General features: G+C 44.0%; 2 protein-coding genes across 3 annotated transcripts in view; one reads left to right on the forward strand and one right to left on the reverse strand.

Moving 5' to 3' along the window:
* Mtmr1 (myotubularin related protein 1) overlaps positions 1-11,468 on the forward strand; it is a 68,887-nt gene extending 57,419 nt beyond the window's left edge. For both annotated transcript variants that reach the window (XM_052170137.1, XM_052170138.1), the window contains 3 exons: positions 3,638-3,751; positions 5,134-5,310; positions 9,016-11,468. In XM_052170137.1, the coding sequence (XP_052026097.1) occupies positions 3,638-3,751; positions 5,134-5,310; positions 9,016-9,180 (456 nt within the window). In that variant the 3' untranslated portion in view covers positions 9,181-11,468. The remainder of the gene's footprint in view (positions 1-3,637; positions 3,752-5,133; positions 5,311-9,015) is intronic.
* A 498-nt stretch (positions 11,469-11,966) lies between these two features.
* Cd99l2 (CD99 molecule like 2) overlaps positions 11,967-25,579 on the reverse strand; it is an 88,765-nt gene continuing 75,152 nt past the window's right edge. Inside the window, exons 6-9 of the mRNA XM_052170139.1 lie at positions 21,493-21,531; positions 20,677-20,796; positions 15,852-15,917; positions 11,967-14,691 (exon numbers count right to left, since the gene is read on the reverse strand). Of these exons, the coding sequence (XP_052026099.1) occupies positions 14,627-14,691; positions 15,852-15,917; positions 20,677-20,796; positions 21,493-21,531 (290 nt within the window). The 3' untranslated portion in view covers positions 11,967-14,626. The remainder of the gene's footprint in view (positions 14,692-15,851; positions 15,918-20,676; positions 20,797-21,492; positions 21,532-25,579) is intronic.

Below are 25,579 nucleotides of genomic sequence, written 5' to 3' on the forward strand. Positions count from 1 at the left end.
CTGTAGTTTTAAGGAACATTACCTTTGATACTTTTGTTCCTCAAGCAGTACAGAATCTCAGTATACATTATGCTGTATTTTTTGAGACTACATTTTAGGTAAATTATATAGTCTGTGAATAAAGACAAGAAAGCAAACCATAGCTTGTAGAAACTTATCTTCTGTTTCCATTTCCCCGACACTTCTACTATCCCTGATAAACTCCTTCCTAAATTAAATTAATTGTAACAGTGCTCTTTGAGCAATTGTCATCCTGACCCAGCTACCTAGTTGGAGCATTTGGAACTTGAGTTTCTAGTTTCCAAGAGTTCTATAGGGCTTGAACTGAACTTTTGCCTACTTTGACCTCCCACATCTAGTATCCAGTTTGACACACTAAAACTTGTACTTACTGGCATAGGGTACACCCACCCAAACTTCCCAAACTAGAATAGGTATAAATACTCAATGTCTCATTCTTCTCAGGCTGATGTCATACTTATTAGCCTGACAATAGTTAAGCAGATGTCAGTGATCCTAGTTGTCACACAGATGCCAAGATTGGACATGATAGTATATAAGCATCATTCTGACTAGATAAAAGGATTGGTTCAGTGTCTGGAGAGATGGCTCAGAGTTTAAGAGCACTGACTGCTCTTCCAGAGGTCCTGAGTTCAAATCCCAGCAACCACGTGGTGACTCACAGGCTCACAACTATCTGTAATGGGATCTGACCCCCTCTTCTGGGGGTGTCTGAAGACAGCAACTGTGTATTCATATACATAAAATAAATCTTTTTTAAAAAGTATTTGTTTTAACAGTGCTAGGGATTGAATCTGGAACCTTGCATATTTTAGACAAGTGTTTCAAACTGAACTACCGGCTCCCTGCCTAAGAATCAGTTTTAAGTATAAACTGACTTGTACTTCTGTTTATTTGCTTTTGTTCCAGTTTCTTTTGCTTCATTTAGCAGAGTGTATTTCAGTGTTTTAAATTAGAAATTCAGCACATGGTAGTCACTCAGTACAGGCCTGATGCTGAGATCATTATTGTTTCCAGATGTCTCATGGCTGCTAAATGGCTGTTACTGGCTGTAACCTGTTGGCAGTGCTAATAATCTTCACAGAAATTCTGAAAAACCACATTATGCCTTGTCTAAAACAATTGAGCTGACCATGTGGTTTTTATTCTTTAATCTCCTAATATGATTAATTATAGTAGTTGATTTCTTTGTAACATTGATTTTTTTTTTTTTTTACTGTTAAACCAGCCTTGCATTCTTATAGAATGAACTAGACTTGGTCATGTAATATTACACTTTTTATATACTGCTAGACTCAGTGTTTTTACATACTGGTAATAATTTAAAAGTATGAGCTTATGGGATTGTATTTGCGGGATAGTTCTTAAGTATGAGTAATCTCTGATATGTATAGAGCTAGTCACCCATTCTGTTCTTCTTAAATCACTTTTGATAAATGCTGAACATAGAAAGTTTCCTCCCACTCTGTGGCTGCAGTGTGCCTCCAGGCAGAAAGCAGCTTCAATAATAGTACTCTTTTCATTGACTTGTATTTTCTCAAGAGTCATAGCAGTTCCATGTTGCCTACTGCCTATTGCTAGTAGGCCTTTGTGAGAAGGGTAAATCTGGGCTTTGTTATACCATGTGAGAAACCAAAAGCTACCCGTTTTGGTACAGGCATTGAAAAATACAACAAATTTTGTTGGTTATAATTGTTTCTTTTAAAAAATTCCCTTTTTTTCTTTATTCATTTTACATCCCGATTGCAGCACCCCCTCTCCTCCCAGGCCTCTGTACCCTATCACACAGCTCCTCCCCATCCACATGCCCTTCTCTGAGAAGGGGGAACTCCTCCCTCCCCATCACAGCACACCCCAGCACATCAAGTCACTGTAGGACTAGGTATATCCTCTCCCATTGAGGCCACAAAAGATAGCACAGTTAGAGAAACAGGATCCACAGGCAGGCAACAGAGTCAGGGACAGCTCCTGCTCCAGTTGTTGGAAGACCCACATGAAGGCCAAACTGCACATCTGCAGTGTGCAGTGTGTATGTGAGATATAGGTCTAGCTTTGGTATGTTCTTTAGTTGGTGGATCAGTCTATAGACGTCCCCAAGGATCCAGTTTAGTTGACTCTGCTGGTCTTCTTATGGAGTCCCTATCCCCTCTGGGTCCCTCAATCCTTTCCCCAACTCTTCCACGAGATTCCCTGGCTCCATCTAATGTCTGACTGTGGGTATCTGTTTCAGTCAGCTGCTGGATGGAGCCTCTCAGAGGACAGTTATGCTAGGTTCCTGACTGCAAGCATAACAGAGTATTGTTAATAGTGTCAAGGATTGGTTCTCGCCCTTGGGATGTGTCTCAAGTTGAGCTGGTTATTGGTTTCTTCAGTCTCTGTTCCATCTTTGTCTCTGCACGTCCTGTGGGCAGGACATATTTTAGGTGGGATGTTTTGTGGATCGAGTGGTGTCCTTATCCCTTCAGTAGGAGTCCTGTCTGGCTAGAGGACATGGTTACTTCGGGCTCCATATCCCCCACTGCTAGGAGTCTCAGTTAGCATCACCCTCATAGACTCCCTGGGGCTCCCCCCATATCCCAGGTTTCTGACAGTTCCTAGAGATGCACTCCCCGCCAGTGCTGATTTCCATTCTCTCTCCTCCATCTCTTTACATCTGATCCCCCTACCCTGCCCTGTTCCCTCCCAATCAACTTTCCCATCTAGCTCCCACCCTCCCTCCACCTCCAATATCTATTTTATTTCCCCTGGTAAGAAAGATTCAAGCATCCTCCCTTTGGCCCTCCTTGTTATTTGGTTTCCTTGGTTCTATGGAGTGTAGCATAGTTCTATAATTTATGGCAAATAACAACTTACTAGTGAGTACATACTATGTATGTCATTTTGGGTCTGGGTTACCTCACTCAGGATGATATTTTCTAGCTCTATCCACTTGTCTACAAAATGCATGATGTCTTTGTTTTTAATTGCTGAATAGTGTTCCACTGTGTAGACATACCACATTTTCTGTATCCAGACTTTGGTTGAGGGACATCTCAGTTGTTTCCCGTTTCTGACTATTATGAGTGAAGCTGCTATAAACATAGTAGAGCACATGTCCTTTTGGTATGGTAGAGCATCTTTTGAGTGGTATACCTGGGTCTTGGGGGAGAACTATTTCCAATTTTCTGAAAAAAACACCAGATTGATTTCCAGAGTGATTGTACCAGTTTGTAATCCCACCAGCAATGGGAAAATGTTCCTTTTGCGCCATATTCTTACCAGAATGTTCTATCACTTGAGGTTTTTTTTTTTTTTTTTATCTTAGCCATTCTGATTGGTGTAAGGTAGAATCTTAGAGTGGTTTTGATTTTCATTTCCTTGATAACTAAGGACATTGAAGTGTTTCAGGGCCATTAGAGAAATAAATTAAATTCTTAAGAAAACAGTTATTTCTTAACCAGATCTATCAGTTTTGTCTTGAAAGTCTCAATTAGTTAAATATTGCATGGAGTGTTTGCTTTTTAATCTGACCACATTCCATATTGTAGTCCATCTCTTGCCTACACAAATAAGTAATATGACTTTGTTTTAGTAATTAAACTACAAGAGTAAATTTTATTTTTCTTCTTCATTTAAGTTCCCTTCAGCATTTGAGTTTAATGAATTATTCTTGATTACGATTTTGGATCACCTCTATAGTTGTCTTTTCGGGACCTTTTTGTGCAACTGTGAACAACAGCGCATCAAAGAGGTAAGTATATATGCTTCCTGGTGGCTCAGGCGCCTTTCCTAGTAACTCTATCAGAAGAGGCCCAAAGAGAGCGAAGACTGGCTCTTGGCCCTATTGCTGCTTGGAAATGGTGCAGGGTAGTGGGAGAGATGCCCTAGATATTTGCCCAGGCTTTTAGCATCTAAGCATAAGTGTTTAAGATAGAGGCAGAAACCTAACAAGATCACAGCTCTCCAAGGTATACAAAATCCACACTTCTATACCTTAATTTGATGAAACTTTATTAACTTTTTAAAAAGAGTTTTAATTTTTATTTTATGTGAACAAATATGGTGCCTAAGGGAGCTAGCAAAGAACATCATATCTCCTACAGCTGGGATTCTAGAAGGGATGAGCCACCATGTAGATGCAGGGTACCACACCACAGTCCTCTGTAAGAGTGGCAAGTGTTTTTTAACAGCTGAGCCATTTTTCTAGCCCTCTACTAACTTTTTAATTTCAAAAGGGAGGATTAAATAGTAAATATAATGACATGTGAATTGAATTTCAATAAAGATGTTTAAAGCAAAATAAAATAACCCCATATCAACAGAATAAAATCCATGAACTGAATCTTTATCAATTTTTGTAAAATAGGGAGTACAAAATTAATTCTCCACTTAAATAAAAGCTCAATTAACATAGTAAAATTAGCTCATCTGAAGTACACAGTTTAGTGCAATCACTGATACTTAATTTCATGAGTATTTCAGCCACCCCTTTGGGAATCTCCATATTACCAGCTACTCAAATTTTCCTGGTACCTAGAAACCACCAATCTGCCTATTCTGGGTGATTCCTATAAATGGACTTATATAATATGTGGATGTTGGTGAGTGATCTACTTTACCTAGTGTAACAGTTTCAAGGTTCTTTTTTTTTTTATAGTTAAGCAATATTCCTTTATATGAATAGCGAATTCTCGTTTCTCTCTCTCTCTCTCTCTCTCTCTCTCTCTCTCTCTCTCTCTCTCTCTCTCTCTCTCACCACCAACATAAAACTAACAGGAATTAACAGTTATTGGTCATTAATATCTCTCAATATCAATAGACTCAATCCCTTAATAAAATGTGTATTTGTTATTGATGAGCCTGCTTATAAAATAGATATTAGAAAGTTCTTATTCTACCTTCCTGCAGATACAGTTTCCAGATGTTGCCTAACTTTAGTACTATTTCCTGAGACAGCACACTTGTCATCTCTAGCATGAGGCTGTATGTAGCCAGAGGGGTGGGGCTTAGTAAATGTGCCTAGATTTTTCATGTTTGAATTAAGTTCATTATCTAAAATCTATATTTGTATGCAAAAATTAATCCTTGAAGCTGTAGAGAATGTATTTCAATGTAATGTTTTTATTTTTTCAGGATATATATACAAATACTATATCTTTATGGTCTTATATCAATAGCCAACTAGATGAATTCTCAAATCCCTTCTTTGTGAATTATGAGAACCATGTGTTGTATCCTGTTGCTAGTATGAGTCATTTGGAATTGTGGGTAAACTATTATGTACGGTGGAATCCACGGATGAGACCACAGGTAATTTTTGATTTTCTTATTTTCATAAGGGTATGCCTTTCTTTCCAGGTGAAGACAATGTTATAAATGTATTCGTAGTACATGCTGACTTACTGAAGCTATATTGCCCCTAGACAAGGTTGTCAAGGTTCCATGTTTTGTGTTCCTATTTCAGAAAGTTCCTTCCACATACCAACTCCATACCATCTACCGAGTTAGCGTTTAAACTCTTGTATGTCTGCATTCTACTGATGAAATGCTAGGAAGTATTATCTCTTGCTGTGTTTGGTTATCAGTCTTCTAAGTTGTTGGGAGATATTTGGCTTACACAGTACCTCTTTCTGCTAGTATATATTTGGAGGTAGTGAAGGCCTGGGAAAAGTGTACCAAAGTTCACTTATAATGTAATAGAAAGAGGGTATGTGATAAGTTGTAGAGCAAGATACAGCATGAAGGAGGAGTAAAATTTTCCCCACACTGCTGCATTATTTCACAGGAAAGTAAGATTAAAAAAAAAAAGGCACAGTGCACACCAGAGGCCAGTCAAGCAGGCCTCCTGTCTGCTGTGTTCAGTGACTGACCTCATTCTGCACATCAAGTACTGCCAGCTAGGGCTCCCAAAGTGTTGACCCAGCCTTGACCCCCACCCCTAATCTCCTCCACATAGGTCTAGAGAGGCAACAGAGTTTAATATTCTGAAGCTTTAAAGGGTAGCCAACAGGAGCATGTTGGTGGGTCATTCTTTAATAGCACTAATTCCGTCAGCCAAGAACATAAACATATCCTCCTCATCTATCCCTTCTACCTGGTGTCTTCACAACTTCCACTTGTTTCCTAGGCTGCACTGGCTAGAGGAAAGTTCAAACTGTTCCTTCTTTGTATTTGCCAGGATAGAACTCTAGGTGGTACCATATTCTGGGCTCAGCATGTTGCAAACTTGAAGTGTGGTGAAGCTAAGTAAAGAGTTTCCTTATGGTTATATGGATTCCTTCTGCTAGTGCTTAGTGACATCTCTTCATTGTGTACTCCTGGGAATTGGGGGGGTGGGAGTAGGGAAACCAGGTCATTCATAAAACCTATAGACTGCAAGAGAGTTTGTCTCTAGATGCAGACAGTTTCCTCTACAGGTAAGCAAAGCAGGCTTCAGTATTATGAAGGCAATCAGTAGTCACATCATAGCTGTCACACATGAAGAGTAAAAGAGAATGTCAGAACTAAACCATAACTCACCCAGCATCTTACTGCCTCATAGATATTGTCATAGAATGTCCCTGTCCAGGGTCAAATTCCATTTTTATTAGTGATTTACTGGCAGATCAAGGGCAAGTCCTGACCTCACTGAGCCTTCACAGGGGCATGTAAGCATAATCTGTACCAAGTAGGACCCAGCACCATGGTGTTATACTAGGCAAGTGGCAGGTAGGGAAGGCAGCATTCCATGTCTCCCTATACAATGCTACACAAAAGGAGAACTGAGAAGGCTGTCTACGAGCCACAAGTTTTCCCCTAAATACAGTAAACACATATCAAATGCCTTCTAAGTATGCTGAGCATACAGTGTTTTGAGAGGCAGGCAGAACCTTGGTGACAGAAACTTCTAGAAGGGCAAGTAGACATTTGTATGACAGGGCTGCCTGTGTGTTCCTCCACTGACAGCATTCCAATGGCTGAAGGGTACGTGCACTCAAGGCTGTGCCTGGGAAATAGGCAGGCAGATAGTGTAGAGAAAAAATGATAGGACACTGAGCCAGCTGAAGTAGAAGACTGAGGGGAAGAAAGGCAGAACAGCAGGCCACTGAGGGCCTCCATGTCAGCATCCATCAAAGAATGGGTATGGCATTTTCTTAGGGCTTCATACATACGAGTGCCCTAGGAACAGACATGACTGGCTTTTTCCTGCACACTTTCTCTAACATAGCCACACTGCAGTTCAACCTCAGCGTTTTCTAGACCTTCAGGCATGCCTTTGTGGACTTAAAACTGAAATGTGAGAAAACAAACAAAAAGCTCCGTGAAGCTGCATGATTGTGTGGGTGTGGTAAATAAGGATGAATGGAGCATCTTCTGGGCACAAAGCCTTTGCCATGTAATTATGGCACTTCTGTCTCTCTCTTCCTGCAGCCTGCCAAATGGAGACATTTTTTTAACCTTCCTGTTATGTTGGAGGCACCGGGCTGCATTTGCTCCATCTTCCTCCTCCTCCTGTCAGTCTTGTTAGGACTCTCTCAGCAACAACACTCAGGCTTCACTCTAGTTTCCTGTGTTTCAGGGTGTAGCAGCAGGACCTGGTGATAGGTGGGCTAGAGAGGCAGACTGGGGCTTAGAGGATATTCCTATTCGTCCTGAGGAAGTAGCCACTGAGGTGTGTTCTGTGGTGATCCATCCATATTGGCATCCTGGAGGCTTAGGACCAGTCCAATAGCTGCCGTGCATACAAGCCTCCCCAGACCTGCCCATGTTTCCTTTGTCCCTTAGCTGGTGACCTTCTTTGCTGCTTAGCATTATCTCCAGTCTGAGAAATCTATAAGGAGAAATATGGGTCTTGGATCTCTGGGCTCCTTGTAGGTACTGAAGAAATCTGCTATCTCAGAAAGCTGGGTATGATGAACATAAATACTAGGACTTTCCCATCTCTTTGCTGTGCTCCCATACTACCATCGGGGGGTCTGAAAGACAGTCAGGGGGAAGCAATGAAGAAGTGCTAAGTGGAAAGCAAAGGGCTGCTCTCCAGAGCACCTGTGCCCTGCCATTGCCCTCTGAGGGCTTTCTGACAGTTCCTCTTCTAGTTGATGAAAACACAGAGCTCTACGGTGAAGAAAGTGCTGACTTAACACAAGTGTTTGCAGTCACTGGACCTATTTATAAAAATGCACAAGTACACGGATAGTGGAGCAGGGTCTCATATGAACACTACGTAGTCTGACAGCTGGGAAGAAGCTACTTGCATTGCTGACTCCTCCAAACACAGTTTGGCTCTGAGTCTGCACATGGTGGCCTTAGTTGGATTATGGCTACACCTGAACCTGGGAGCTAAGAGAGTGGAGGGTGAGGGCAACCTGTCTTTCCCAATGCTTTTCCATGCCAACCTTTTCCCTAAGAACTTCAGGACAGCCTGGGTAGCCTCAAAAGCTCCTAACTTGTGGAGACAAAATGAATCACTTATGCTGGTTGGTTCATTTTATGTTAGCATGCACAGACTAGTGTTATCTGAAGAGGAACACTCAACTGAGAAAATGCCTCCATAAAAGTGGCTTGTGGTATATTTTCTTGATTGATGACTGATGTGGGAGGGCAGTGTCACCCCTGGACTGATGGTTCTGGGTACTATAAGTAAGTAGGCCTGGCAAGTCATGAGGAGCAAGACAGTAAGCAGCACTCCTCCATGGCCTCTTCTTCAGCTCCTACTTCCAGGTTCCTGCTCGGAGTTCCTGCCCTGATCTCCCTCAGTGATTGTAACCCAAGAGTTGTAAGTTGAAATAAGCTCTTTCCACTTTAAGCTGCTTTTGGTCCTGGTGTAATATCACAATAAAAGAATACCTGACCTTATTAGACAATCTCTGTACACTTGGTGTTATATCGGTCAGTAGTCTATGAGACTAGGCACATAGGTATCTGAGCAGTAAAAGAACCATTGAGCTATGAACCTAAATACTGAAGTGCTGTATCAGAACAAATAGTATTCCAACAACAGTGAACTAACAGCCTTGTCTCTCTGTTCACTGCCAGATGCCAATTCATCAGAATCTCAAGGAGCTGCTGGCTATCAAGGCTGAGCTGCAGAAGCGGGTGGAGGACTTGCAGCGGGAGGTGGCCACTCGGACCATCTCATCTTCCTCTGAGAGGGGCTCCTCACCTACCCACTCAGCTACTCCTGTACACACCTCAGTCTAATGAACAAAGCCAGTGTCCTGGGCCATCCTGCTGCTCTACTGTCTTCCAAGAGCTCAGGGACCTGGCCATTGATGTTATGGTTCTAGCTTGTCATCTTAGCTCTTCAGACTAGGCCCAGGGACCATTCATGGGTGGTGAAAGCTCCTATTATTAATAAGTACTTCTTTTGTGTGAACAGCCTGTGACCCTTTTGAGGGCAGCCTCACCCTGTGAACCACCTTCGTCTTGTACAGGTAGCTTGGGAGAAACTAGATTGAATGCAGTGCGATATTTTAACTTAAGAGAATCTCACACCACACTTCTTTCAGAGTTACATCCTTTGTTATGAACAACTCGTTTACTTATAAAACACATCACCAGCCATGTGGCTCCGCTCAGCCTTTTGGCACAATTTAAAAACTGTTTTAAATGAAATATTGGCGTGGCAAATGAACCATTGCCACCTGTTCTACAGTTACCAGTTATCTTCATACAAGAAGTCCTGTACAATTGGTACAATATGTCCTGCTGTGTACATATAAGGTATTTTTTAAAGAGAAACATGCCTTTATTTTCCTATGTCCTTTTTTATGTTTAGAATAGTTGTCTGAGGAATCATCTGCTAAACTGTGCTGTATGAGAAATTCTTTCCCAATGGAGTCCATGCTGCCTTTTGTGTGGTACATTTGAATTAAGATTTGAGGTGCGTCATCTCAGTGGCAGTGTAGCATTGTCCTCTAACTCTGGTACTTGTCTTTTGAGATGGCACAGCCCATTCATGCATTGGAGGCAGCAGCAGCAGGTTCCCTCAGGATGCAGCAAACCATGAATGCTCAGTTCTGTGGCCTTGTTGCAGGTAAACTGAGGACTCAGGCAGCAACTCTGCACTTGTTGGCCTCCCTCTATGACAGCTCTTTAAAGGAGCAAGTCTTGAAACTTGCTTTGGCATCCTACCCCATTACGGTGCCCAGCACCTATGTCAGATCAAGTCTTCTCTCTCCTCTTAGACCCTGGACAGCTTGTTTTCACTTACCATGATCTCTTCTCAGTTGGTTTACATGACTGCCAGTTCACACTTCAAGGCAGCCAGCACCCTGCAGCGTGGGTTGGAAAGCACAGCATGCTCTTCCTTGGTTTTCCCCTCAGAGGCAGCCCTGGCTAGGCAGGCCTCTTTCCACACTTAGCAGCTTTGAGATCTGCTACTCAGTCAGTCCTTCTAGGAATGAATTTCCCATCATCTTTGATGTGTGCAGTGCCAGCATACCCACCCGCATCGCCATGCCCATTTCTGTGTGTCACCAGGCCCTTCAGAGTTGGAGATGTGTTTGAGTCATCCCGAGGACAGATGGATCACATCTTCCTCTCATCGGTGTCAAATCGCTGGATGCCATGCAGTCCTACACATTGACCTTGATTTTCAAAATGTATTCTTAAAAGAGTTTCTTACAGCCAAATACATAGAAAATAAATGATTTTTCAACTTGTAACCTTCTGATTCTTACAGAAAACTATCCAACTATAAGATAACCAGAGACATTTATTCAAGGAAGTTTAATACGTTATAATCAATTGTCCATTTTTATCATCTGGGAGATTTGTTTCTAAACTACAGTTTAAGTGATATTAGCTTTTGACTTGTGGTCATCACAAATATAAAACCTTATTTGTAAATGGATAAACTGCCATATCTGAGGTCGGAGAAGCTGTGAGTTCAGGGTGGGCTCTGGCTGCATATTGAGTTCTGGGACAGCTGGTCTATATTGAGGAATGCTGTCTCGAAATCAATACCAAAAAGAAAATAACATGAACTATAATATTTTTTCTTCATATACTTTTTAAAACTGGGGACATTTACCAATTTTTCCCCAGAAATACTGTATAATTTCCCAGTGACACTTGAACTATTGAATAGAGTGGACTGGATGATCTTTTGACAGAACTAGAGAAGCCATGGGGACTGCTGCTTGTTGAGGTCAGCTAGCCTGGTACAGATGGCTGGTGAACTAGGAATCTGGCTCCTGGTCAAGCCATGTCTTCCCAGCTGCATGCCTGCAGCACCCCTAAAACTGTCCACTGGATTTTAAAGCACAACAGAATATTTCCCTTTGTATGTTTCTAGCACAGAACTGTTTCTAAAACAACTTGAAGTATATAGTTTTCTTATCTAAATTCTTTCATGTATGTTTTATTTAAGTACTAGAATGTAAAACCTTTAAGGTTCAGGTTTTTAAATGAGTACAATACTGTATTTGCCTCATCTGATGCACTGTATTCCAACCTGTAATTAAAATGATAATTTGTTTGCTCCACGGTCTCTTTGTTGTCTCTGTCTTTTCACCACTTCGGTAGTTTTTCACCCCTGAGGAAAATGAGGTACTAAGAAAGTACCATGTGTTGAATGGTTACCCTGTGCCTGCCACAGTAATATATGTAAAGTGCCTAGTAGTAGCTGATTGACTTACTAAGTTGTCAGTAATTTGTTGCGAGTCTTGAATGTTTGGGCTGGAGCAGGTCGGTGATCTGATTTGCAAATCTGCAAGTCCCCTTCCTTATACAGGTGACTAAGTCCTTACGAGCTCTGGGGGACTGTGGATTTTTTTCAAGGTTCTAAAAATTAGTGTGACATTACACCGCCTCGTGTGTGTAACCTTTCTTTAAGAGCCTGGCATTACTCATCCTCAGCATGTGACTCAGGGCTGTGTTAGCAAGAAAGCCCGATATTAGGCATAAGAGGGTTGGACTTTCTCCCAGCACTATATCACAAAGATAGTAGGAAAAGACAGATCACATTAGGACATAAGGAGCTGTTAGGTTCCACTTTGTTTAATGCAAACACTAGGCCATTTACAATTCACACTTGGACACAAGCACGTAAAACAATGTACAGGGATTCTGGCAGTCTCCAGCATGTCTTCCTCCGAGAACTGGTACTAACCACAACCCAAGTGGCTGAGGCAGTGGGCCCGCCCCACACCAGGGTAGGCAGCCCTCTACATCAAGCCACTTGAGAATGTTGAGCATTTTAAAAGTTCTTCCTGTCAAGTTTCGCTGATTGAGATCTGATCTTGGCAATTGGCTCTTCTGCTTCATTTGTTTTCTCCCTTCTGTCACCTGGGGCTAGCCCAAGTTGGCCAACAAAGCCCTCAGTGGGGACACAGTTACAGGACTGGTCCCAAGCCTTCTGCAGGCCACAATGCCCCACCAAATATAAAATGCCAGTGGGAAGGAGGAGCCCGGCCCCTGGGATGAGACTGTATGAACAGGAGGCCGATGGCCCGCCCAGGCCTGTCCAGCCACTTAGCTAGCGCCTGCGGGCTGAGTGATGGGTTTTATGCAGAAGGGCTTTATGCAGAAGGCACCGAGGTAGCTAAGGGAGAGCAAATTAGAGCTCTTTTTCACTGGAACCAGTGCTATTGAGAAAACAGTTTAACAAGAGGGCATTTATTTTACATCATGGCCATGGGGTTTGAGGGCTTTGCCATCAGACAGGCCTCAGCATAAAGGTAGACAACCCTCCTGAAATTACCCTCACTACATGTCAACAGACCAGAAATAATAAAATCCATCCTTGAAGCCACCCCTAGCTCAGTACTGGCCAAACAGTGGCACCATCATCTCTTGATGTCCTTGGTGTCAGTAAGGTACAGTTCTGACAAAGTTGACAGCAGTCTAATCAGCAAGTTAGGAGGTTCTAGAAACTAACACGACTTACAATTAACTTTGCTAATTAACTTCCTGAAGAATAAGAGGGGCTTCCTGAGGCCATGAGCTTTTGTTTTCCATCTTGGTGTCATTTACCCAGTGTGCCAGCTTCCCTATTGGATCCCCAGACCTGGACTGTCTGGGATCAAAGGCCAAGCAAAGGGGGCATGTCATCCACAGGTATACACTGGGAGTAGGTGTTCAGGCTGCCTGGAGACACGACCCTACCCCCCAGCAGCCCTCCACCATGAATAGTCTTTAAACAACAAACACACTCAAGGCATGCATTAGACAGCACAAGAGTTAAGTAGTTTCTTAAGGTGGGTGTTGCCTCTTCCCAGCTCAGCAGAGGCAAAGAAGCTAATTCACAGCTTGTGGAATATATGGGGCCAGTCATGTTGTCCAGAGGAGCTGTGGAGCTTGTCTTCACAGTGACACACTGCTTTCAGAAGTGCCTCTTGACAGGCAAACTATTAGTTCACATGGGGTGGAAACTAGCTTAGCTTTTACCTGCAGGGTTCACTATTAAGCTTACTGGAGCCAAAGAAGCAATCCAGGAAGCAGGTAGATCCAGCCCAAACTAGGGGTAGCATCAGCTCTGGCTCTGGCCCTTGGTTTCTTGTATTTACCGCTATGAACATGGTCAGAGCCCTTTACAGAGCAGACATGGACGACAGCTACACAACTACAAAGGCAGCAAGAAACCAAGGGCCAGCCCCTTATGCTAAGCCAGCATCCCTTCCCATCCCCTCCCCCTTCCCCATCCACTTCTAATAAAACAACAAGCATGCTTCTGGTTGGAGATGTAGCTCTTGCTACTTAAATAAGATCACGTACAGGGTAGGAGTACACACCCACCCTGACCTGGTAGAAATTTCATTTGTAGGTGTGACTTCTAAGACCTGTTACCAGGCCAGCTGGAGATCCTTACAGAATCTGATGGGAATCAAACTGCAAGTCACAGCTCCCACACGCTCCTTATCTTGGGGTAAGACTATTGTAAGACCATGTTTGCACTAAAATAACTGAAGAGCCTTCACCTGGACAAGCTCTCTGAAAGCTCAACAATATAAAACATGAAGTTGGGAAGAACAATCAATTTTTTTAAAGAACCTAGGTGTTATGTGTCCACGCACGTGTGTTACATATGTGTGCTTATATGTGTGTGTGTGTGTGCTCGTGGCTGCCTGCATGTGTGTGTGTGTGTGTGTGTGTGTGTGTGTGTGTGTGTGTGTTGCAGCTTGGTGCTGTCTGGTTTGTCTCAAAATGGGTTCCATATGCACCACATGCCAGTTGGGCATGCTCCTTACAGCTCTCAGTGGTCAGTACAACAATTCACTATAGCATAAAGGGAAAGGGTTTCATAGTACCTAGAGATTGCTTAACCAGAAATGTCCTGCAATGCTGTCCCAACCATCATCTGGTCCACCCCCACCTTGGGCATCCTCCTTTTCCATGCTAAGGCTGGATCAGGCTCTCTCTACCACTCAGAAACTCTTAATGCTGGTGCTAGTAATCTGCTGAATCTGGATCTCAAGTCTCAGCACTAAGTCTCTTCAGAGGACTCTTGGCAGAACAGTCACCATAGTCTGCAGGACAGGGCACAGAAACCATACTCATGAACACCTAAGGCTTGTCCAGAAAAAGTACAATAAGAAGCCAGTGGCATGGGAAGAAACTTGGGGAAAGGCTTGGCAAATGAAATCTGGAGCTGGGTCACAAGCGATGGCTCCCTTCATATGCACTGAACAGGGCCTCAGATCCCTCAGATCCGGGGTGGCTCAGGTGCCGGGGGTTCTGCAGACTGTGTTTCTTGTTTTGAGTATGTCACTAGGGAGAGAAGACATGTGTTAGGAGGGTTTCACTCTGCTGTATGAGCAGTTTAGCACATCCTGGGCCTCCTCATTGTGCCCTGTAGGCCTGCCATGGGCCCTGCATACAAAGTTCACAGTAGGCCAAAGGAAGCAAAGTCAAAAGCCTGAAGGCTTCACAAAAGAGCTCTGCCTCCATTCTCCATCTACAGAAAAGACATGCTTCTGTCAAGACGGCTAGATTACTAGATCTAAAACAGTCCCAACAGTACTTATTCCTTGGGGATTCACTCGGTGTTGGTTACAGTGTTAAAACTGTGACCGACCATGCTCCTTTAGATTCCAAAACTCTAGATTTGCATTCATGGTCATTTCCATGCATTTGGTCCTGCACTACCAGATAGCTCTCCATTATGGAACAGGGAGAGCCATAGCTGTTGTCCTGTAGCTGTGCTCTCTTGTCATGTCCTTGTCTGAAGGGGAGCAGGCTTACCTCCCTGTCTCCCCATCAGCATTCCTGGGCCACAGACATGTCTCCCTCTCATTTGGCCTTACTATATGCAGCTTCTAATTTCTGCTAGTCCCTGAACCCCAAAAGTGCTCAGTGACCACAGAGGAGGTAACAGAGCATCTGGGTTTTAACTGTCTTCTTGTCTTTGGCCATTTTCTAATCAAAAAGCCTAGAGAAAGATGTGGACCCATGCCTGAAATCCCAGCACTGAGGAGGTAGAAGCGGAGGATAAGGAATTCAAGGGCACTCTCAGCTACAACAGTGAGTCAGGGCCATCCTTGGCTATCTTAGACCCTTGTCTCAAACAGACAATTAAAAACAGACTACAGGTCTAGAAACAAAGCTGTCCACAGTGCTGGATAAACATGCCCCGGATGCATGTGGGTCTGCTGGCAAAGTGGTGAGGTATCCCAAGGGATTCAATAGTTGAGGCTGTGGAGCAAAAGCTCCTGGAAGTCATCACAATGGCACAGTGTCCCCATTCTCAACAAACTGGGAGGCCAGTGAACTGACCAGTCACAGGGCACAGGCAGACCTGGGTCCCTGAAAGTTTTTATGATGGACATTTGGAAGGCAGATTCTTCTGGGTCTCCCTAACTCATTCCACTCAGTGCTAGGGACACTGAATCGAACCCCTTCATCAGGGACAGTGACTGAGCAGTCCTCACCTTGAGGTTCTTCACACACAACAGCTTCCAGGTTCTCCCCCTTCACGTAGTCTGCACTGAGGCCCTCTGTAAGGAGCAAGAGTAAAGCAAAGGGCACACAATGAAATGACTGAGAGCTGCTCGCGGGTCCTCCATGGCTGTAAAGGCTGCCAGGAGCAGCTCTGGCTCACCAGAGCACCGTCCTCTAGATAAAGACTGCCCACTAAGGAATGCATCACCCACGGCTTCTTGTCAGCATCCTTGCAAACAGCATCATGCATCAAAGGGCCAACACCCCATCTGGAAGGAGCCACAGACAGGGTACCGGATGATTGGGCTCTGGACCATCCATAGGACCACCTGAGTGCCAGAGGCCAGGGAGGGGGAGACGGAGGCAAGAGCTGAGGGAGGGACTGGTGGATGCAGCACTGGGAGGGCAGAGGGTGTGCAGGGGTCACTGGAAATGCCAGTAGACGGCCTTCCCAGGAGTATCTGTATGCACAAGGAAGCCATAGGAACGACTGCTATCCACAGCTGTGCTTGGAGGGCCCAGGGTCCACAGAGAGCTGCTCTGCTCTAGTGTGTGATCTGCATTCTCCCCATCCCCACCCTCATGCTATCCTCAGAGGCTATGCAGCAATTCAATAAGGCATCCTCTTCACTCAGCCAACGGCCGTCATCATTCACGGACTCGGAGCAGCCCCACACCAATGGTTGTTTAAAAGTCAGTCTTCTGTGTCTTCTCCCTGAATAACCGAGGACCTCTAGGGAAAATGGGTTCTGATGCTAAGTTATCAATTCCCTGAACACAAATTATATTCCTGGCTTTTACTTGACCCCCATAGCTGTTTCAAGGTGAAACCGAAATGGGCCTGTGAAAATATAGGTGGTATTCTCCAGCAGGGGTAGTTCACTACCATGCAAAGCCAGCCAGGGGACAGCCCCAGAGCTAAGGGGTGGGAGCTGGGAGATGCTCTGGCCTCCAGACTACAGTCCTTATTCCTACTTGGTGGGCAGGAGTAGGCCCTTTCCTTCAGTAGCTTCTGGGAGGTGGTCACCCATGGCTATCTGAGTGTCACCCTCCCCACTCCTATGGACATCCATAACTCCAGCCATCTTGGGCCTGGGAGTAGATGATATGGCAGGTGGTACCCTCACAACATTTCAGAACAAGCTCTAGATGATATGGTCACAGGCCAGTTGGTGGATGCCAGGGAGACAGGAAATATAGCTGGCAGGGAAGGATAATGAGGGGTCCAGGGCCAAAGCACAAGAAACAGGAGTTAACCAAAGCACAGTGTTACCTGGACCTTCTGCTGCATCCGAAAGCAAGACAGGAAGCTTAGAAGCCTGGAGTAAGCATTTAGTTCCAGGCAATAAAGCTACCGAGTATTCTATGAGATTCACTGACACTTGGCACTGACGACAGTCAGGGAAACCAAGTGTTCCAAAATGGAAACCCCTTTGGTAGCAGCAGAGGCTGGAGGCCAAAGAGGTGAGGGCAGGTCCTCCTAGCAGCCACCTGTCACCTCCTTGGGGCTATCCATCTGACTTTCTTGACTGCCAATCACTGAAGGCCATAGTTGCCTCTGATCAGCAAGCCATCCTGACAGTGGAGATTAGAAGCAGACACACCCGTTTCTTATAAAGTTAACCACCCACATGAACACCCTTGGGATCCTTCCTTATCATGGATCAGCACAGTGCAAGTGGCAGTCACATCACTGCACAGAATGAACGTCCAGACAGGCGTAAGCTTGGTGTCTAGTTACAGACAAGGCGAATCCAGGCTGGAGTGAGGTCAGCAGGGGGCGCTGTTGCCTCACAATGTTGTATGGCTGGGAGTAGCCAGAGAGAAGTCTCCTTGGGAGAAGACACCCAGACCTGAACAATAAGGGAGAGGAGCCAGGCAGACAAGAAACAGCAATGGCTGTACCCTGAAAAAGGCAGAGCATATGGGAAAGGAAAATGACTTTGGAGAAGCCAAATGGCTAGGGCTTTGAATGCCACATTCAGTTCAGGGCCTGAGCTGTGACCTCGTAGTCATCAGGGAACCTGGGGAAGTCCAGGTATGAGAAAGCGCAAAGTGTAAGAAGACAGCATCAGGGAGGTGGGGAAGGCCTATCAGTGGACAGGCAATAGGAAGAGGAAGCATGCTTGGGACTCATGGAAAGTGGGTGCGGCAGGGCTCCCAGGCCGCCAGCATGGAGTGGGAGAGACAGTGGGGTCCAAGCTCCAAGGCCGGCATGAATGATCAGCCTGCCCACTCAGCCTGTTCAACGTGGGAGCTGTCCGGACGTCCATGACTAACAAAGCAAGTGGGCTGTGTGGGGCTGCGCCCACTCTCCCAGTCTCCCTCCTTCCTGTGGCTGCTGCCCTCCACCTCAGGAAGCTCTGCTCAGCTTCCCATCCCTATCGACACTCTATCACCTCATTCATTTAACCTTCTTTAGGAGAGGGGTCTTTGCTGACACTATTAAGGATCTCAGAATGACTATTCAGAATTTAAGATGGAGCCGGCATTAATGTAGTTACATGCCAAGGAACACCTGGATTTCCTGAAAGCTGGAAGATGGGGTCTCTTCAGGGGGCATGATCCTACAGGTTCCTGTTTGTAAGACAAAACCTTACATTATAGCCCAGGCTGGCCCAGAACCCACATTATAGCATGATCTGCCATGGAAATCACACAGCAAAGTTCTTGCCTCAGATATACTAATACTGGGAGACAGGTGTGAGCCAGCAATCTAGCTCAGAAAACAAGTTTCAGTTGTTTGAAATCACAGCTGTTCTGTCATGGAAACCACAAGAGCCTTGGACAGCATGAACACGGTAAGACTGCTCACTAGTGAAGCTTTCTGGTATAGCCTGAGGAGGGGAGAGACTCACGACCCTTTCATTGTTAAGGCCCAAGCCTAGACTGGCTCCTCTGACCACATAAGAGGAGTAAAAATGGGAAAACCATGGCACAAATGGTCCTGAGGTAGTGCTTCCAGCCAAGCTAGCATTTCAGCAATGTGAAGGCAGAACCAGGCCTTTAGCTGTTCTGCAGGCCTGCCCATCACTAAGAACATCACTGCACAGGATACTGGCTGAAAATTATCAAAAAGTATATGCTAAATGGCATTAATCATTTTGACAGGTCATACAGAGTAGTATGTTTCTCCTAGTTAATTTCCAACTTAACCTGTACATAGCTCGTGGTTATCTTTATAACTTTTTACAAGGCCATCTTGAGAACATTTATCCAACCTTCTCCTTCCCCGTCTAGCCAGCAGGAAGCAGAACTGTTCTCCTCAAATATCCTTAGACCAGGACCATATTCCTTCCCTGATAAGATTATATAAAGATTGCAGCCCCAAGAGTGGCCACCTGCCTGCTGGGGGAGAGGGCAGGGGAAGAGCTGCCAGGCATCTACAACAGAAACTCCCCAATGCCCCCTTCATCTTCAAAGGCACCAAGAATGAGGCTGGAGAAGGCAGGAACTATAACATCTTCTCATCTCCTTGTTCCAGGCACAGCTTAGGAGAACGACAGATGGAGTTGCCTCCCAACACCATGTACAACCTGGGACCCAAATATTCTACTAGGTCCAGTGTCATCCTTGGCCCAATGTAAACCATCAGTGGGTGGGACAACACATTTTTCATCAATTAGAAAGTGTCTGCTTTGTAGTTGAGGGGAGCAGGCAGAGATAAGAAAATTCTAGACTTCATTAGCAATATTTCCTTGTTCCTAACCACCCTACCACCAAATCCAATGTGGATTATGCACATGTGCATATCCTTGAAGAATGTCCTAGAAGAGCAAAAGAAAAAGGCAATAAGGTCAGATGAAGAGAAAGTCGTTATGCTCACACTCAAAGCACACCAGGATCCGGGTTAATTTCCTGGGAGTCTCAGGTCCAGGTGCCACAAGGAGCAGAGGCTCACAGCCAGGACATGAAGAAACAGGAGATGGCCCTAGGCTTCCCAGAAAATCAAAGAATCTGAGGAAGGATTCTTTAATTAGGAGGGGCCAAGTATGACTGAGTCATGTCCTCTCCCTGGAACTAAAACTTGTCAGCCCTGAACTAAAGCCATTCCACTTAAGCAATGGCATATTGGTGCTGTGGTACTAAAACCAACAGATTCATCCTCACAGGCTTGTTCCCACAGTGTCTCGATAGGCTTCTAAGACTGGAAAACCTCCGCAACTATTTGATTTACTGACAGGTGTCTCACTGGTGGCTACAGACCACAAGAAAAGCCACCTGTTTTCTAAAATTCTAGCACATAGAGGGCAGTAATGAAAAATCACTCTATTACTTCTCTTTTATCACTACTCCTTAAAATAACTCATGAGTTCATATAGTTTAAATGATCTGATTGGAGGAGGAGCAAAGGGCACCCACATATTGACATATCAAGACATCAAGATCAGAAAGGGGCACCGCCAGAATCAAAAGGGACCCGAAGATGCTCACTGCCATGTTGAAGAGACTCTGGTTGGCAGGAAAGGGGGCTGGTGGCACTGGGCCTCTGAAGGCCCAACATCCCCTTGGGTATGGTCTGAGGCCTCAAGGATTTATTGGGGTTCCTCCTATTCTAGGGAAATAAAACAGCACAGTGCTCACCGGGTTTATCCCAACAGAAGTATGGCCTCTTCTAGCTGAGATGCCTATAAAATCAGGATCACATAGTATGACCCCATGTGTTCTTCCAGACCAGGATCATCTTTAGTTTCTCATAAATTTGCCCCTAAGGATGTAAAGGTGTACCTGCTAGGAAACCTACTGGTGTTGAGTAGCCTGGGGAAGGGCTGAGAACTTGCCTGGGCCCCTTCTCCTGTTCAGGTGCGTACTTACGCTGAATGCTGAAGCAAAACTTCTTCTGCTGGTAGGAGATGTAGCTGGATACAGCTCCAATCAGGGCCATAGCAAGGGCACTGGCCACACCTGCAATGGTGCCAGTTTCTGTCGATATGCCTGGACATGAAGAATGGATGGAGTTGAATAGACAAGGCCACAAAGTCCAGGATTCTGCTGCTCTGTTAGGCGCAAGTTATGCTGGTTCAGATGTCCATTAACCTTCAAGTCCACGTGGAAGAGCTATGCCATAGATACCCAAAGCATCATAATGACCTGGGCTAAGATTTCATGGTACTTCCACTCAATGGCTACTCCTCTCTGCGATGTGCCTCATGATATTGATAACTACAGTGGTTTGGATGTGAACAATTCCCTCCCCCCCACACACACACAAAAGCTTGAATACTGCCCCTTATGCAGCAGTAGGACCAGTAGGGCCTTTAAGAAATAATTGGATCATGAGGTCTCCACCCTCAACAAGGAATGGGATTTCAGGGATTGTTCTATAGCCAGTATTTATTTCTAGGAGCCCCTGAGGTGAGCAGCCTTTGCAGCCTTGGTGTTTGCCATGATGACCCACATCTCCACAGGTGCAAAGGCAGTGGGCGAAAGTAACCATGCACTGGAACTTCCAAATTCAAAACCGAAGTTTTATCTTCTTTTAAATTATATATCTTTAGTACTTTATGGTGATGGAAAGATTACTAATAGAAACATTTGGGGAAGGGCAGGGAAGAGCAGCTCTAAGACTGGAGTAGGCCAGCATTATTTTTCTTGTGATTCTAATAGAAATTTTGGGCCATAGATACCCACCAGATCCAGGGTCATCGTCACTGCCATAACCACCACCACCTGGAAAAAGGACAAAAGCACTTAGTGTCTGCTATGACCCCTATGACCCCTGTGACCCCTATGACCCCATGAGCAGCCGCCGAGGGCTCTCATAAAGCCTATTGAAATGGTTACTTCCATACACTGAGCCCTTGTCACAGACAATATTCTCTAGGCTCTGGCTTCAGGTTTAGTTCTTCCCTATCACTAGGGGCAGTTGTGCTTAGCAGCCCTCCCTTACAAGGGGGGAGCCAAGGCGCTCATCTGACAGATTAGCAAAAAGCAGTTAAACCTGATTGCAAATTACACCAAGTATTTCCTGTACATCTACACCAAACAAGAGTTGGAGCATAGACAAATGCAAACATGTAAAAACCATATCTAATATTTTCACATTTAAAAAAATTCTTAAACATAGCAATGCAAAACTGGTTAATGCTAACAGAGGTTGGGGAGGATGGATGTGGGAAGGATGTTAGCCCTGCTTCTAAGGGTCATAGGAGGGAGATCATCATGGCAGAATATTTTATCTAATTATGGTGATATACTATCACCACATGGCAAAACTATAGTGCTAACACACACACACACACACACACACTTCCCCAGAGCAGCCACCCCTTAACCCATTCCCCAATTTCTAGAAAGAAACTTCATGAGAAACAACAAGACCCACCCCAGAATGCTAACTGGCCCTGAGGTTATTGTTTTTATAGCACCCTCTTCCTGGTACCTAACACTCACTGGCAGAATTGGTTTGGGGGGGGGGGGGATTTCTTAGGAGAGACTCCTCTAGAATGTGGGAAGACATGAGCAATGACATGCCCTTGCTCAAGCAAAGAGTTGTGGTTTTTAAGTATAGAAATATGTCACTGTAGTGAGGACAGTGTGGTGATGTAGTGAGGACAGGGTGGAATGTGAGAAATTAGTAGTTTTCATCATTTTTGCTATGAGCTTAAAAATCCCCCCCCCAAAAAAATTCATCTATTTTTGAAGAGTCTGTTATGTTACTATGTGGAGCTGAATCTTCCAGTTAAGCATTTTGTAAAAACCTCTAGTTTCGTATTTACTAAAAGAGTTTAAGAAAACTGGGCACTCTTTCAGAGGACCTAGGTTCAACTTTCAGCACCCACAAGGTGGTTTCCAATCATGTCATTCTAGTACCAGGGGATCCAACATATCTTCTAGGTTCCTGGGCACCAGGCACACAAGTGGCCTAATAACTTACAGGCAAAATACCCAAGCACATAGATAATTAAACAATTAAATAAAAATATAAAGAGAACAGTAGTATTTTTGGTTTGATTTGGTTTAGCTTTGAGGCAGGGGATGTAGTTTGGACCCACCTGAAACTCAAAGTCTTCCTGTGTTAGCCTCTAGAGTGAGAGACTTGCAGGCATGTATTGCCTGGCCACACCCAGCAGAGCACCAGCATTTAGCATTGGCATTTCAGCAGTAAGTTGTGACCTGTAGTAGCCTGTCACCAATCTCCCCTGCCGTTCTAGTCCCTGATAAGGGTAAAGCTAAGCATCTACATAGGCACCCTTTGTGGATGTGTTCAAGTCACTAGATTTCTGAAGTTTAGACTTAGTAATTCCATTTTTCTTCATTTCATCTTAAGATAGAGTATGGAGAGCCAGCTTAACCAAATCAGTGAGCTGAAGGATCAGTGAGAGACCCTGTCTCAAAAAACATCGTAGAAAGTGACTGAGAAAAGCACTTAACATTCACATTTAGCTTCCACATATATGAATAATATATGTGCATGTACACGTGAGTGTGCCCTCTTGAACATACATTCATACACACACACACACACACACACACACACACGGGGGGGGGGGGGGGAGACGCTATTCAGCTTATATCCATTGCAATTACTCAGATTAAAATCACGACCTTCATCCTTGTTTGGCTTCTGAGTGCCAGTCATTTTTCTCTCAGTATAGGCTGAACCAAGCTATTCTACAAAATTCAGTGTGCAAAAGAGAATATCAGGACTAGTGACAGAATCAACTTGTATTTAAAAACTCAATATAGTCCATGAACCTGAGTTTCCAATAAAAATGAAATGGATAAAACCATATGCCCATAAAACATTTCAAGACAGTATTTATAGTATCTTAGGAGCACTATGTGGATTTTAAATACGATTATAGAGCCAGAAATGTACAGTAGAAAAGATTCTATCAAAAGTAAGAACTTCAATAGTAAAAGCATAAGCAAGAACTAGCAAGTGAGTGAGAGAACACGGGAGCCAGAGAAAGAGACAGACACTGAATTTTGTCAAAGAACATTATAAATACAATGAATTGGATGTGGTAGCACACACTTAAATTCCTGCACAGAGTGGGCTAAAACAGAAGGGTTGTAAGTTCCAGACCAGCGCTGCTTGGCTACACAATGAGACAGTCTCAAAAACAAAACAAGCGTGAGATGGGGAGAAAATGGGGAAAGCCAGTACACCCATGATGTCAAAGTTCTTCAGGCCGCAATGTGCACCTAGTAAAGAGCTGGAGGCCAGAGAGGGCGACAGCATAAGGTTCTGTCTCAAAACAAACCAATGATAAACAAAAGTGGAATGATAACTCACAAGATACTAGCAAATATGTATCTGAGACAGGGCTAACTTAATTAGTTAGCAGAAAAATGCAAATGAAGCTCAGAATGCCAACACATTCTCACACTGTAGAACGGGGAGGAAAGGAAAAGAAGGGAAGAGTCTAACAAGAAAGTGGAGAAACAGAACTCTCATCCATTGCTAGTAGGGATGTGAAAAAAACCAGCTTCTGTGGGAAAAGCTTAGTAGCTCCTGAAAACATGAAACATAAAGTTATGGCATGAACTAACAATATTACTTCTAGATCACTATGGTTTGAATGTATTCCTCAGAATTCATGTGTGCAGGAAACTTGATCTTTAGAGTCCTGTGTCAATGATATTTGAAAGTGAGGCCTTTGTGAGATAACTACAATTGAGGTAATGGGGATGGAGCTCTCAGACTGAGTTCTGGGGCTTTATCAGAAGAGGAAGAGAGACACAAGCATGTTTGCTCTGCCTTACAACTGATTCTCCTTAGCACTCCTTGACCCAGCAGAGGCCCTAGCAGATGCAGAGCAGATGCCAATGCCCAGACATACTCAAGACAGTTAAAAACTATGCCTGTGTAAAGTCTTCTATGTACTTGTATACAGATGTTCATTGCAACATACTTCATTCATTATGATCTTTGGGCCAGCAGTCCATCAACTGGAAAATAATAAAGTAAAATGTTTGGTAATATATGGAAAAGGGCTCACCAATATAAAATAAATTGTCATAAAACAAGGAGAAAAAACTGGGTCAAGGACATAAACTTGAGATCACAATATATATTGACTTTCTAAAAACACATCGATTCAAGGAAGTGAAAATATGACCAGGACAAATGCTTGGTTCTGACTGAATTCACCAAGACTACAAAATATAATGCTTGCTGGATTGAGGTTAGTATTGGGGGAAATGGATACCTACTTACTTCCTAGCAGGGGAAATGGAGATTGGTGCCACCTTAATGGGAAATCACTTGGTAATGTCACTTATGCATCTTGTGGCCCAACAATTATAGTGCTAGGAATTGATCTGACAGAAACAACTGTGGCTTTTCATATTTGGCCTGATGGTTTTCAAAACATTATGCACAGTTGACAAGCTAGAGGAACCACTACACAAAATAGGAGACAGGATAAATCAAGTGTCACTGTTATATTTCAAAATAGTCTACATAACAGAGAAAATAATTTAAGTATTATTGAACAGACATTGGTTTTTAAGGGGATAGCATATGTGGGTATGAAAACAAATATATGTAAATCTAGCATATAGTCAAGCCTCCTTCAAGTTCAAGGACAGCCCACATTTTCCTTCTATGGTATACATTAAACTGTAATTTGATTTTAGAATACACACTTATTCACACAGATAGAGACACACACTACCTAGTTCTACAGACCCTGGCTGTAACTATACTGACTGTCATTGCTACACAGAGTGCTACTACAATGATAGTGCTCCTGTAGTTATAAGGACC

The sequence above is a fragment of the Apodemus sylvaticus genome, chromosome X (assembly GCF_947179515.1).
Source record: "Apodemus sylvaticus chromosome X, mApoSyl1.1, whole genome shotgun sequence".
Classification (NCBI taxonomy): Eukaryota; Metazoa; Chordata; class Mammalia; order Rodentia; family Muridae; genus Apodemus; species Apodemus sylvaticus.